Source organism: Bison bison, unplaced genomic scaffold (genome assembly GCF_000754665.1).
Source record: "Bison bison bison isolate TAMUID 2011002044 unplaced genomic scaffold, Bison_UMD1.0 scf7180017864226, whole genome shotgun sequence".
NCBI classification, from domain to species: domain Eukaryota; kingdom Metazoa; phylum Chordata; class Mammalia; order Artiodactyla; family Bovidae; genus Bison; species Bison bison.
This window is the reverse complement of record NW_011494798.1, coordinates 602,189-617,907: the sequence shown is the minus strand read 5'-3', so window position 1 is coordinate 617,907 and position 15,719 is coordinate 602,189. Positions and strand designations below refer to the sequence as shown.

The window sequence follows — 15,719 nt, the reverse complement described above, 5'->3', positions numbered from 1 at the left end:
CTGAACTTTGGACAAGGGGGTTTAGACAAAAAAGCAGATTAGTCTTTAGGTGAGTCTTGAAGGAAGAGGAGAAATTCACTGGAGAGAAAACAAGATGCACATAAATCATTCCAGCATCTGCAAAAGCAGCAGGTTGGCAAGATGCCTACAGCCTAAAAAGCCCAAGGTATATGGAATAACGATGCCGGTGATTTTATGAAAGAGCACTGCTTTTCATTTGTTTAGATGTATTCACTGCATTCACCGAACTCAAGCAACAAAAACTCTTCTCTCAGCCTTTTCTTTCTAGACAGGAGTTCTGAGGTTCTTTCTTCATCTTCAGTCAAAAGCCTCCCCTCCCCAACCTCTTTCTTTCTTGGCTTTAGTTTCCTGTCTCTGGACACCTGATCTCACTATAGGTTTTTTTGAGCCCATCAGTCAATCATTCAATATTTCAGATTTGGATTTGCCACGTCTTGAACAAACACAAGATACAGTTTCATATTTTATTCCTAGCACATTTATTGGATTGTCTCCTGTGTAGATAAGGTTACCTGAACTATTTGAGTTGCAACAGCAACACAAAGGGGAGAGTTATAAAAAGTAACTCCCATGCTCATTCTTGGGTCTTATCTAATAGCTCATTATCTGATCTAGCTGACTTTTTCTACACTCCCACCCCTTCCCCAGCCCTCACCTCTGTTCTTGCTCACTTCTGAATTCTACTTCCTTCCTTCTCATTCATGTGGCTTTTTCAGTTTATCCTGTCATTCACTGAACCTCTGTTTTCACTATCCCACAGAACTGTGCCATTAACTAATTTTGAGATTCCATTTTCCACCACTCCTCCAAGTAGATAGATTTAAACAGTGGGTCTTGGGAAATCTTATTGTTTAAGCTTCTCTTTTTGGTTTCTAAGCACTTCATGAAAGGGAGTGATTTCTATTTTCCTGCACTAATAATTAAGAGGTGCTCCCTTAGAAAAAGGAGAAAGTGAATGTGAGAGTTGAGGTGAAAAAGGATCTGGATCCTAGAGTCAATTTTTAATGTCTCTTTTTAGACTTCACTTCCTCTGGACAGCCTCAAGCTTTCTACTCAGAGTTCCATTCCCAGTGGCTGCGGGACTGCCACAGTGGCTGCCACATCACCTGGGAGCTTGGTAGGAATGCAGAATACTGGGGGCCACCCAGACCTCCTGAGTCATAATCTGCATGTTAACAAGATTCCCAGGGAATTCATATGCACAGTAAAGCCTGAGTGACCCTGGACTAAAGCACCCTGATTTCTATTCCCCAAATCATACCTAGCTGCTTTTTCATGAAAAACATTTTTTCTACCCTTAATTTTCTGGTGATTGAAAATTTTCTTTGATTAAACACTTAAAACTTAAAACCTGTTTAGCCTATTAAATAATGTCCATGTTCATATTTTGCCTTTGTGGTTGATGAGCTTCTAATAAAGAAAATCTGTTGCCTTTTTCGTAATAAGCTATCAAGAAAAAGTTGACTTAGTTAACTTAATTGCATTTTATTGATTCTGTTAATCAGTTAAAAGCAAAAGAGAAAAGAAAAAGTAAGATTCATTGGCTTATAGTTCTAGGTTCTTATATTAAACTCACCAGTTTAATAACCCACTAATCCAAGTCACATATCTGGGTCATTCCCATAATTTATTTTTTGGAGTTCCCATACAATTAGTTGTATTTAACCTCCAGTCTGCAATTTGAACCTCAAACACATTACGTGGTCTGTATCTGTACTTGATTTGTATTACAGAATATCTGAACACTTTTAAAATCAACCCCCTTCTCCCACCCTGGCCAACATGACTTGAATCTCATTCACATTTCCAAGAGCTGCCGAGTCAAATGCCCTCAAGCAGGTGATACCACATGAAATGGCTGTAAAGAGTGGTATGACCTACGGCAAACTAGAGAAATTATTACTTTAAATCTTCCTGCTTTTTGGAAATACTTGACCACTACATATGATAGGAATACATACTGTAGTAAACTTCCCTATCAGATTTTGTAACTTAAAGCATAGTGAAATAAATGAATACAAAGTACCTCAAAACATCTCATGCATTTGACTCCACAGAGATCTTTATGTAATAACCCCCAAAATACCTTTTCATAATATCCCATCCTCACACCACTCCATTCCTGCCCTCTCAATCTCAGCTGACAATCTTGCTCCATACTTCATTGGGAAAAACAGAATTATTCATATGAAACTTCTCTTTTTCCACTAAATACACCAAATATACCCACAGCCTCAGCCCTTCCTGTCAGAAGAAAAAAACTGACTCTGCAGTTATATTTTCTCCCTCCCATGTCAAGTGCTTTTACAAGTTGTGCTTTTCCATCAACTTCCAAGCACACTCTTTAAAAAACAAAACCAAAAACATTGCCATATACCCATGTAGTGCTAGCTAATTCCATTTCTCAAATTGTTCTCAGCTTTCTTTGCTTATTTCTCCTTTCTGCTCCACCTCTACATATTGCTGGGCCATGGCTCAATTTAAAGCATTCAACCTTCATCCATACAAATCTTGGATGGTTTTATTCAGTCAGTTAAGATGGTTCTTAACAGCATCCATACATCATTTCCACACTTTTATCTCAAGTCCCACTTCTCCACTGACCATTAAACTCAGCTGAGGACAACAAGGCAATGCAAAATAAGCTTTGTCTAAAGGAAACCCCTGATTTCATCCTTACCTTCTCTTGTCCTGTCTCAGTAAATGCTTCAATTATTTATCAATATGCTTAAATAAGCATATTGGGCTTCCCTGATAGCTCAGTTGGTAAAGAATCCACCTGCAATGCAGGAGACCCCGGTTCGATTCCAGGTTGGGAAGATCCAGGGAGAAGGGATAGGCTGCCCACTCCAGCATTCTTGGGCTTCCCTTGTGGCTCAGCTGGTAAAGAATCTGCCTGCAATGCAGGAGACCTGGGTTCCATCCCTGGGTTGGGAAGATCCCCTGGAGGAAGGGAAAGGATACTCACTCCAGAATTCTGGCCTAGAGACTATATAGTCCATGGGGTCACAAAGAGTGGGACACGACTGAGCAACTTTCACTTTCAGTTTTATGCTTAAGTAAAAATCTTAAAAAAGTCGTCCTCCTTATCTTTCACCCTTCATATTAAATTTATCAAAAACCCATCAGCAATGCTATTTAAACAGACCTGAAACCACCCACCTCTTCCATCTTTACCACTGTCACCCTGGCCCCAGCTATCATTATCTCTCATTAGAATATACCAACGGCTTCCTACCTATCTCTCTGTGCTTTCACTGTGAATCTTCCTGCAACCCATTCCCCAAGGCACAGAGTAATTATATAAAACTGGAAGTAAGACCAAAGGTCAGTCCTAGCCTTCTTTGTGGTCCCTGAAGACTCCCACCTCATTTTTGACTTAAAGACCTTTTACCTGATATTCCTGCTGCCTAGATTTCTATAGCTTTGTTTAGTTGACCCATTATTCTAATTCAGCTCTCAGCTCAAAAGTCATTATTTTAGAGAGGTCTTCCCCAGCTACTCAGTATGTTAGCTCCACCTCTATCATGCATGCATGCTAAGTCACTTCAGTCGTGTCCAATTCTATGCAACCCTACAGACTGTAGCCTGCCAGGCTCCTCTATCCATGTGATTCTCCAGGCAAGAATACTAGAGTGTGTTGCCATGGCCTCCTCTAGGGGAGTTTCCCGACCTAGGGATCGAACCTATGTCTTCTTATGTCTCCTGCATTGGCAGGTGGGTTCTTTACTGCTAGCGCCACCTCGGAAGCCCCCACGTCTGTCATGCTCCATCATCTCACTTTGTTTATTTTCATTAACTTGTTGAACTTTTTTCAAAAACAGTGCCTGGTACAAAAATGCTCAATCAGTATTTGTTGAATTAAATTCTTTGTAAATCACAAATTTATCAATTAGAATAAAAATTGTTTTAATCAATTACAAATGCCTTTCTGTACCTTCTTAAAATTATGACAGCAACAGATACTTAGGAAAATAAAGAAAGGGTTACTTAAACATACTTACTGTTTCACCTTCACCAGACAATTCATTACCACTTGAATTTTCACATTTTCTTCCAATGAACTAAATATTCTATGTAACATATGCATATATTATGTTCACGGGGTTCTCGAAAGGAGTCAGACACAACTTAGCGACTTAACAACAACAATGTATATATTATACATGACAACATATAAAACTATAAAATGCTAGTTTTATAAACTTAAATGCAATTAGTAAAAATCATTAAAAAGATGAAAATTTAAGTTTTAAATCCTGTGTAATTACTTGGTTGTATAAATTCCCAAGATAAGTATGTGAGAGAACACAGCTAAACAATAGCAAAGAATGTTATTGAACTAAATGTCATTCTTAATTGTGATTATAAATGATTATAAATGACCATGTTGCTTTTAATGAAGGCAGCCGCTAAAGGTAACTAAAAAACAATTAAGCAAAGAAACTGTATTTCCCTACAGACTATAATTATAAATTTGGGGTATGTTCCCAAACTGACTTACCTCTTCTAAAACTAAGCTGAAAACTTTGGATTAAAAAAGAGTTAAGGCTGCAGATATCACCTGGCCCAGAGGAGATAGTTCATGTTTGATGAATGAGTGGGTAAACAAGCTTGATCATTTCTCCCATCCATTCTTCCCTGAACCATCCCTGGACTACTATGATGATACCCAAACTGTTTTATGAGACCTCCGGTATAGCCTTCATATCTCAGAATTCGAGGGTCCTCATTTTACTTGATCTTTATAAGCAACATTTAACAGAGTTGATCATCCTTTCTGCCTTTCTTCATTTGACTTCAAGACATCTTACTTCCCTGTTTTTTTTTCCTAATTCTCAACTCCATTTGATGTTCCTCCTCTCCTTCCCTAACTCTACACTGTTAAGTAGGTCGTGGGCTCACTCTGTGACTATCTCTTCCTTCTACGGTGGCTCAGACGGTAAAGAATCAGCCTGCAGGGCAGGAGACCTGGGTTCGATCCCTGGGTTGGGAAGATGCCCTGGAGGAGGGTATGGCAACACACTCCAGTATTCTTGCAAAGAGTCAGACACAACTTGTATCTGTTCTCCTCAGTGAAAGCTGGGACCTCATTTTCTACATGACTTTCACACTCGTGTCAGCCACACGGGCCACTTGCTGAGTTGGGAGAGTTAGGGTTTTTATACCTATTCTAGGCAAGTTAGAAAGTTTGTTGTATTTACAGCTGAGCCCTCAACGGTGCCCGGTATTTGGTAAACTAATACTTGTCAAATGAAGAAATAAACAACAATAAACAATTTCAAAATTTTGTGACACTTTTCTGGCTCTGGGTATTGCACACTCCTGATGAAACTACTCATGTCTTGCCTTTCTAAGATCCTAGATCTGCTGCTTTCATTTAATGAGGAATCTTTAATCTTCCAGAATTACAGGGTAGCTAACAAATTCAACAGAACTGAGCTGTAATATCACTCTCTTCCTACAGGTATTGCCATCTACAAGTGCAACTTTCAAAAAGAAAATTACATTAATTTGAAATGTCAATGCTAAAAAAAAAAAATGCTATGTATCCAAATTAAGGTTTTAAAAACTTTTCAATTCTGTAGACAAATTAACTAAAACAAACAAAAAAAAGCTTTATTATATCTAAATAATATTAGTGAAGTAAAATAAAAACTGTTTAAGAAAATTAAATGTTATTGTAAGTCAAGAAGAAAGAAACTTTAAAAACTTTAAATAAGACTAACATTCTTTGAGTCAAGATATTTCATGAACCTTTAAGTGCATATAGATTACACTGCATACCCTTAAAAGATGCAAATATTTAACTTTGAAAACTACCAGGCAAGTGCCAGTACACAGAAAAATAATCATTTTAGGAATTAAGAGTTGAAATAAAACCTTACTTGCAGTGAATTCCTGCCACTTTTAGCAAGGTAAGAAATTTGTCAACATTAAGTTCTGGGTAAATAAGTTATGAGGCCATCAATTTATTCTGTATATTGTATCAGTTCATTTCAGTCTCTCAGTTGTGTCTGACTCTTTGTGACCCCATGGACTGCAGCTGCCAGGCCTCCCTGTCCATCACTAACTCCCAGAGCTTGCTCAAACTCATGTCCATCGAGTCGGTGATGCCATCCAACCATCGTATCCTCTGTCCTCCCCTTCTCCTCCTGCCTTCAATCTTTCCCAGCATCAGGGTATTATATGGATAATACAATATCCATATATTATTTTATTCAGTGACAATGATATATGTCACTGGTGGCAGATAATGTCAGAAAATGTACATTTATAAGAGTTGCTTTGTGAGAGCAACTCACAAGCTAAAATTAACTTTTTTTAGGCTTGGACTCAGGGCTACAGCTAGTCAGAAATAGGGCAGAGCCCAGACTAACATCACCCTGGGTTGGGGGCTACATTGTCCCTTGACCAGTTGCTGCAGTTATCTGCTGTACAGAAGAAAGATCTGCACAGAAGAAAAATCACTTCATTTCCAGTGTTAAGTATGGCCATATAAAGAATTTAAGTGACAATCTGGTACTAAGCCATTGTTTGTATCAAAACATGTACCATGGACCAGGAGTATGACTGGCTGTTGGCTTGGACCCTCTGGTTGCCCAGTGGAAGGACAGGTAGCTAGATGTATTTTGTTCTACATTTGGAAAAATGCTGTGCAAAACTTCTGTCCCTAGTCTCATCATATGTGAAGTAACAGCAAGCAGGTACAGCCATCAACCCTCCCAGCAGAGTATCTGTCAACTGTTCTGCGACTGGCACGGAAATAGTTATAATAGTGGGAATAGCTTGTATAGTCATTGTGAGACACGATCTTTGGGTTAGGAAGATTCCCTGGAGAAGGAAACAGCAACCCAGTCCAGTATCCTTGCCTGGAAAATACTCATGGACAGAGGAGCTTGGCAGGCTACAGTCCGTGGGGGTCACAGAGTCGGACATGACTGAGCATTTACAAAGGCAAATGACACATATAAAATTTTTAGGGAATATGTCCTAAAGTTGCTAAAGGACATTCTAGACTTAGATACACTTTCTATCACAGTGAGCTGTTTTGGATTTTAGCCAATCTATAATTTAAGACACTTGTTAAAGAGTTGTTACAAGAGATAAATATGCATTAATTTATTATTTAAATTCCAGAGCATCTGAACATCTTTACCACTGATCAGCAGCTCTATACTATAGGACAATTTTTAGTACACCATGAATATTTTTAAAAACAGAAAAAATAATTCTGAATTATTTGATTTATTCTTCATCTCTGATATTTCCAACTTATCTCTGGTGTTGATGATATCCTACTTATAGAACTTTTTTAATTTTAATTCCTCCTTCTTGTCCTTTATATTTATCTCATATAATTTTATCTATTTTCCATCCATGCCTTTATTCAACACATATTTACTGAACATTCAACAGTATTCAATCAACAAATATTAATATTTACTGAGTACATCTATGCATCAGGCACACAGTTATAAAAGTAAGTACATCCTATTCCTTCCAAGAAATTCAGTCTTGAAAGGAAAATGAACATGTATATATTTAATTGCAACAAAACTTCAATACTATAAACAGGCTTAAATAAAATACTTTGGCTTCTCATGTTGCGCTAGTGGTAAAGAACCCACCTGCTGATGCAGGAGACGTAAGAGATGCGGGTTCGATCCCTGGGTTGGAAAGATCCCCTGGAAGAGGGCATGGCAACCCACTCCAGTATTCTTGCCTGGAGAATCCCATGGACAGAGGAGCCTGGTGGGCTACAGTCCATGGGGTCACAGAGTCAGACACAACTGAGCAATTAAGCACAGCACACGCACAGCAAGAAAGACCCAGCACAGCCAAATGAATTTTAAATTTAAAAAAAAAAGAAAGAACAGTGTATAGTTTAATATGAACACAGATTCAACTATATACAAGGGAGTTGAGCTTTCAAACTGTGGTGCTGGAGAAGACTCTTGAGGATCCCTTGGACAGCAAGGAGATTAAACTAGTCAATCCTAAAGAAAATCAACCCTGAATGTTTACTGGAAGGACTGATGCTGAAGCTGAAGCTCCAATACTTTGGCCACCTGACACAAAGAGCCAAATCATTGGAAAAGACCCTGATGCCAGGAAAGACTGAGGGCAGGAGGAGAAGGGGAAGATGGAGGATGTGATGGTTGGATGGCATCACCAACTCAATGGACATGAATTTGAACAACAACAATAAGGGCTATGGGGCTTATTGGACTAGATCTGCCTCCATTTGTAAGTTCTTCAAGACGGGCTTTAACTTGTGAGCAGCCAGAAGTTAACAGGAGCTTTAGACAGTTGAGTAAGCGTCAGAGATTTGTTTGAGGGAAAAGACAGATTGTGTAGCAGTGATGAAGGTAGATTAAAGTAGAAATAAAGTAAGACTAGATAGTATAATCTTCTGCAGGGGAAGCTGTGATGCCTGTCTCGGGGAGACAAAGAACACAGGTTTGGATGAAACAGAATAGATGGATTCAAACATTTCTAAGACAGAATCTAAGACTCTGGTGAGTAACTGTGTATTTGTGTGTACATATTACATGGAAGTGGACAGAGGGAATGAAAGCAAGGCAAGAGCTGATGTCCCTGATGATCTGTTTTTGTTTGGACAGGACTTAGCAGATGTCGATGACATTCCCTGAGAAAGAATCCAGGGAGGGAAGGAGGACCATGGGCAAGAGTGGAACAAAAGCAGCTCATTTTCTTTTTAGACATCTTAAACTTGAAGCAATGTTACAATATTACTTGAGGATTCAAGAGATGACCCAGTGGGCAGTGGGAAACATGAAAACAACGCTCAAAGAAGACTGTCGGATGGAGTGTCAGCACGGAGCCATCAACAGACAGAAGGTATTTAAAGTCAAATGAGTAGATAAAATTCCCCAGGAAGGGAGAAGACCAAAAGTAAAACCATGGGGGCCAAAAGGAAAGTTTGAAGAGATGAGCAAGACTCTTGGAAAAGACCCTGATGCTGGAAAAGATTGAAAGCAAAAGGAGAGGAGGGTGGCAGAGGATGAGATGCTTAGATAGCATCACCGACTTAATGGACATGAACTTCAGCAAACTCCAGGAAATAGAGAGGGATAGGGAAGCCTCTCGTGCTGCAGTCCATAGGGTCACAAAAATAAGACACGACTTAGCGACTGAACAACAACAACAACATGATGAAGAAATAACCAAAATAAATAAATAAATAAAAGAACCAAGTGATGGGGTTAATACCCACAAAAAGGACAGGCTTGAAGAAAAATAGCAGTATGCTCAACAGGATCAAATCTCTTATCTCACTGCAGCCCGTGGGCTATATATTCCTAAATCTACATACATAGGAATATATAGCCCATGGGCTGGTATAGAATTGGTATCCCTATACCAAGTCTACCAATGACAAAAACAATGCCCCTAATCGTTGTTGTCAGACTTCATATACCAGCAAGCAGCGGAGACAACACAGGTCTAAAGGCAATGTTTCCTCCTCAAATATCCACTGCCTCTTCAGTTACAGCTTCATTTGATGACCTAAAAGCTTCAGTTTTTCAATGTATCCTGAATTAAACACTGGTAATCCCTCTGCTTAGGTTACTGGTTTCTATAATTAATAATGCATTTCTCCTCTCCCTGATTCTACCACAGGGCTTTGATTTCATCAACCTACTCTGCTTCTGGTTTCCTACAAAAACAGTCAGCCACTCCACTTTGTTGATTCCTTTTTTTTTTAACTTCATTAGAATACAGCCAATTAACAATGTTGTTATAGTTTCAGTGGACAGCAGAGGGACTCAGCCAGACATATACATGTATCCATTCTCCCCCAAATTCCCCTCCCATCCAGGCTGCCACATAACACTGAGCAGAGTTCCTTGTGCTGTACAGTAGGTCCTTGTGTGTTATCCATTTTAAATATAGCAGTGTGTACATGTGATCCCAAACTCCCCAGGTATCCCTCCCCACCATCCTTCCCCACTGGCAACCAGTAAGTTCATTCTCTAAGTCTCTGAGTGTGTTTCTGTTTTGTAAATAAGTTACTCTGTATCGTTGCTTTTTAGATTCCGCATGTTGGTTCCTCTTCCAGCTGAGACATGCCCTTCACTCTTGGCCACAGCTTGTGGTCCTGACCATCTGCCAGAAACAACATAAACGTCATCTTCCCCATTGATTAACTCTCCTGTAGGAATATTCCAGTATTCTGTGATCCCCTGGCATCAATCATACATGTGAACGAAGAATTTTGTGTCCCTGCATACTTCAAAATTTTCAAATGTGTCTATTCTTTCTTCTCAATCAGCCTATAAGCTCTTCCAGTGAAGATGTGACCTTCCGGAGGTCATTTTTAACCCTATTAATTAAGGAGCCTTAGAGTGGGGGCAGGGTTATGATGTTAATAAACATGAATGTGGCTTGGCTGCGGTATTCAAACACAAAAAACAGACTAAAATAAGCACCAAATGTACATAAAGTAACTGGCTATTCAAACTTTTAATGCAGTATAACAGAGTATAGGACTTCTGTGATAGCTCAGATGGTAAAGATTCTGCCTGCCATGCAGGAGACCCGGGTTCCATCCCTGCATCAGGATGGAACCCTGGAGAAGGGGAGTGTAAGTGGCCAAAAGCGGTGGCACTTATCACATGGCACTGCAGATTCTCTAGGAAGTGGCTCTTTAGCTTTTCATTTTATCAAAAGACCCTTTGGCGGATTCATTTTGATATTTGGCAAAACTAATACAATTATGTAAAGTTTAAAAATAAAATAAAATTTTAAAAAAAAGAAAAAAAATATTTATTTGGTTGCAGCATGTAGAATCTTTAATTGAGGTATGTGGGATCTAGTTCCTTGACCAGAGATTGAACCCAGGCCTCCTGCATTGGAAGCATGAAGCCCTAGCCACTGGACCATCAGGGAAGTCCCCTGAAAGAATTTTTTTTAATCTTTTTATTTTTTATTGGGATATCCCTGATAGCTCAGTTGGTAAAGAATCCACCAGCAATGTGGGAGACCTGGGTTCCACTCCTGGGTTGGGAAGATCCCCTGGAGAAGGGAAAGGCTAAAGTATTCTGGCCTGGAGAATTCGAAGGACTGCATAGTCCATGGGGTTGCAAAGAACCGGACACGACTGAGCGACTTTCACTTCACTTCACTTCATAGCCAATTAACAATGCTGTGATAGCCTCAGGTGAACAGTGAAGGGACTCATTCATATAATGTACATGTATCCATTCTCCCTCAAAAATACACTTCAGTCAACTATTTGAACCAATTTTCTTTCCATGGGTCGATCAACATCTGTACTTACATATACATAAATATATAGTTATTACTATATATTTACTATATATATTACTATATATTTATATAAAGTAATAACTATATAAAATATAGTGTTTCAACAACTATATTTTATATAGTGTTTCAACAGTGTTTCAAATAAAGCAGTATCGTTCTTTTAGACTTCCCCTTCCATGTGTATTCTAGAAAATGTGTTCCTGTGTTACCGTCGGGAAATAAACTCTGCAGCCCAGTTATTAGCCAAGACATAGTTCTAGTGTTCATAGTATCTAAGGGCAACACAACATAAACCTTGGCTGGTTTCTGAATCTACATTTCAAGGATAGAACGAAAGCAGTGACTGAAAAGAAACGCATATAAACATTCTAGACCAGACATCATACAATAGGCACTTATTTTCTTTGGAAGTCAGACATAGAAAACGAATCACAGAACTGTTCTTTCATTATTTCCATATTACTTAAAACACACACACAAATATTCTCAGATTTCTTTTTGCACATTTGAACTCCCAAGTTCTTCCTTATTTTGAATAAAATGCAATGAGTACCTATCAACATGGAATAAGCACAGGGTGGCCTACTTGGAAAAACTCCATAATTAACTGGCTCTTTCTGTTTGAAAGCTCACAGATGAAGAAGTCAGAGAATCCTGTACCTTGAACAAACATTTTCAAATAGTCAGAAAATGGGAGACATTACTGATGTCATATCATGCATGGCACAGAATTTTGAAAAGAGCAAACAAATTTCAGATGAGCTATTTAAATGGTATTAAGGAAATATAATATTGGTTTTATGTCTTAGTAATACTTACAGGGACCCTGTAATTGCAGTATGGTTGATAATAAGCTAAACTTTACACAGGTCATCTCATTTCTCACATAATCTTCACAACACCCCTCTGAGGTGAGCACACGTGTTAGACATGAGGAAACTAAAGTAGAGGGCAACTTATGATTTGCCCAAAGTCACACAGCCAGTGGGTGCGTGCGTACATGCTCAGTCGCTTCAGTCACGTCTGACTCTGTGTAACCCTATGAACCATAGCCCACTAGGCTCCTCTGTTCATGGGATTCTCCAGGCAAGAATATTGGAGTGGGTTGTCATGTCCTTCTCCAGGGGATCTTCCCGACCCAGGGATTGAACCCGTATCTCTTATATCTTCTACATTTGGGGGAGGGTCCTTTTCTCCTAGAGCCACTTGGGAAGCCAGAAGTGGGTTATCAGTGCCAGAATTTAAACCACTACAGCCTGATGGCTGGGACTGATTCCTTATCTCTGATGACTTCTCTTGCATGCTACCTACTTTCTTTAGGTTAAAATATTTTTCTAGTAAAAGTTAAAATAATATAAGGAAATATTTTGTAATATATAATGTGAACTTAGAATTTCCATGTTTCATCAAAGTTACCTAAATAGAGAATACCTATCCAAACTAATGTAAGTGGAAAAAAAAAGGAAAAACTAGAATATATTAAAATTAATGGGACCCTGTAATGTGTCCAAAGGAGAAATGTTAGCATCAATGTTCATTAAGTTTGCTGTCATCAATGAAGATCATCGGTCTTTGCTAGTGCATTCCTAATTCATGCAAGGAGTAAGATTTTTGAAAACTTTTCTATATATTTAGGGTATGAAGTATCCTAATATTAATGAGTTACAGTCTTGAAAAAGTAATATTTAACAGTCTTTAAAAAGTAATTTTGTTTCTCAAACTTGCTAATTTACTCTCAGAATTCATATAAGGTTAAGGATATCACGTATTTTTATTGAATCCTTTACCCAAACGTATTTTCACACTTCGAAGTTCACAAATAAATCCAGAGGGTAAAAAGTTATTGCCAAAGTATTCCTTAACACAAAGCAACCACAGAAATGTATACTTTACAACATGTCATTTACACACTTCTAAGAAACAATGGCCCATTAGAAACTACATATATATATATACTTTATGAACATGCGTGCATGCCCAGTCACATCTGACTCTTTGTGACCCCATAGGCTGTAGCTCCACCAGGCTCCTCTGTCCATGGGATTTTCCAGGCAAGAATCCTGGGGTGGGTTACCATTTCCTCAGCCAGGGGATCTTCCCGACCCAGGGATCAAACCTGCGACTCTGTGTTTCCTACATTAGCAGGTGGATTCTTTACCACTGCACCACCTGGGAGACCCTATACCTATCTATCTGTCATCTGTCTACACACACATACGTGTGTGTGTGTGTGTGTGTGTGTACACACACATCAGTCATCTGGAAAGTGTCTTCAAATTATTCATCCTTGATTTTTTTCAGGTCCACCATTCATAAGATTCCACCAGTTAGGAATTAGGAAACAATTCTTCTACTAAGTCATTTAAAAGCAAATACATCAACTGTTCAGCATTTTCGGGACAGGAATCTTTCTCCTAAGAGCAGAATTTAAAGCACTTAGTTGGAACATTAGATCTGAAGGTATTTATTTTACTCTGAAATATAAAGAGCTATTAAAATGAAATGAACACTAATAAAGAATATGTAGAAGAATACATAGGACCTGGGAATTCCCTGGTGGTCCAGTGGTTAGAACTCCATGCTTTTCCTGTCCAGGGCCTAGGTTTAATCCCTGGTCAGGGAGCCAAGATCCTACAATCCTTGTGGCATAGTCAAAAAAAAAAAAAAAAAAAGAATATACAGGACTAGACCACTGCTTGTGTGTAATAACAAGATTGGAAAATTGCAAAGATGGATTTAATCAAAGATGGATAAAAAAAAAAAGTGGTGGTACCAGAGAACTTGACTCAATACTCTATAATGACCTATATGGGAAAGGAATCTAAAAAAGAACAGCTACATATATAACTGATTCACTTTGCTATTCAGCACAAACTAACAACATTGTAATGCAACTACACTCCAATAAAACTTTAAAAAATGAAAAAAAAAGAATATGCAGAAGAAAATACTCTTGAAGAAAACCTTTTCTAAAAGTTTTATACAAGACAAATGATAAAAGATTAAATACCAGCAGGATGGATTTTAACCACAGAAGCTAAAAGCATCATTAAACATTTCTATGTACATACCATTTGAAAAATGTTCTTACCATATACTCCATATTAGAAGCTGTAGGATATACCTGACTTCGCAACTTATTATGAAGGTCCAAGATACTCTGCATGTCATTGTCTGTGATGGCCCTTTTCCCTCTTTGCTTGGCTATCCACCACACACCATCCTCATCCATGTACTTTTCCAAAAGTTTTTCCAATAAAGTGGCATTAGGAACCACCATGGCTGGAATCGCTGGGGCCATGAGGAGCACCGTGGTTACCCTGAACCACTCCCGCACGGTACACTTCATAATGAATGCTCTCAGGATTTCCCCGGGAAAATCTCCAACACCGGCTCTTCCACTCCTTTTGGCTATAAGGACATGTAGTGCAATTAGGGTGAAAATCCCGGCACACATAAATTTTCTAACAACAAAAATAATACAACAGTCACAAAGGGATGGAGCCAGTTTGATTTGTGTACTTAATTCCAGCAAACGGAATAAATTTTGAAATAAATTTTCTCCAATCCATTTTTACTCCAGAGGACTTTTCACAGTGCACCTTTCCCACAAAACAGAAAACTGTATTTTCCAAGATAATGTACATGATGCCAAAAACATGGCAAAAGCAACCCAGAAGAGTTAAAGCTTGAAAGCGATGTCTGAATTACAAATCTTTAAATGGCTATTTATGGCACACAGCCTGCAAAGGGTTTTAGAATGTTTTATCCTAGAATGTTTTATCAGGCAATCCAGAGGTCCAGGTTTCTCTCTCTGTTTCAAGGTATTATTTTATCTCAGTGCCCCATCTCTGGTTCAAACATTCAGAATGTCAACAAAATTATGAAATCGAGGGCGAATGCTTTAAAGAAGTACAACATTTTACGCATACATATGTCCATGGAGATTTCTAAAGGGACCAGTGAATTAATGCAAGTGAACAGTTAAGGTCACTGGGGTAAGTATCTTCGCATACAGGCACAGGTCAAGAAGAAAAATTCATTATTTCCTAGAAAGCGTGTGCCTAACCTGTAGCCCGCACCCGATGAACACAACAGCCCACGGGCGGTTTCGGAGCCTCTCCGGCCACACGCCGCAGGCGCACACGGTTCACCCAAACCAAAGGAGGTGAAACTCACAAACTCACTGAGAAGCAGGAGCGCCCAGAGTTCTCCATCGTGGCTGCTTTCCGAGTACACACCCACCCCTCCGTGATCGACCGTTCTCTGCAAGTGGATTTTTTTTTTTTTTTAAGTTGAGTTTAAGAAGAAAAAAGTAGAAGAGGGTGGGAGCTTGACGACTTACCTCTCCAGTGTGAAGTTCCCTAAGATGGATCAGCCGAACCAGACGGCCGGCCTCC

At 38.9% G+C, this 15,719-nt stretch overlaps 1 protein-coding gene across 1 annotated transcript in view; it reads right to left on the bottom strand.

The window, feature by feature from the left end:
- Positions 1–15,719, bottom strand: part of CRISPLD1 (cysteine-rich secretory protein LCCL domain containing 1) — a 49,885-nt gene extending 34,166 nt beyond the window's left edge. The window contains exons 1-2 of the mRNA XM_010845874.1: positions 15,665–15,719; positions 14,411–14,730 (exon numbers count right to left, since the gene is read on the bottom strand). Of these exons, the coding sequence (XP_010844176.1) occupies positions 14,411–14,668 (258 nt within the window). The 5' untranslated portion in view covers positions 14,669–14,730; positions 15,665–15,719. The remainder of the gene's footprint in view (positions 1–14,410; positions 14,731–15,664) is intronic.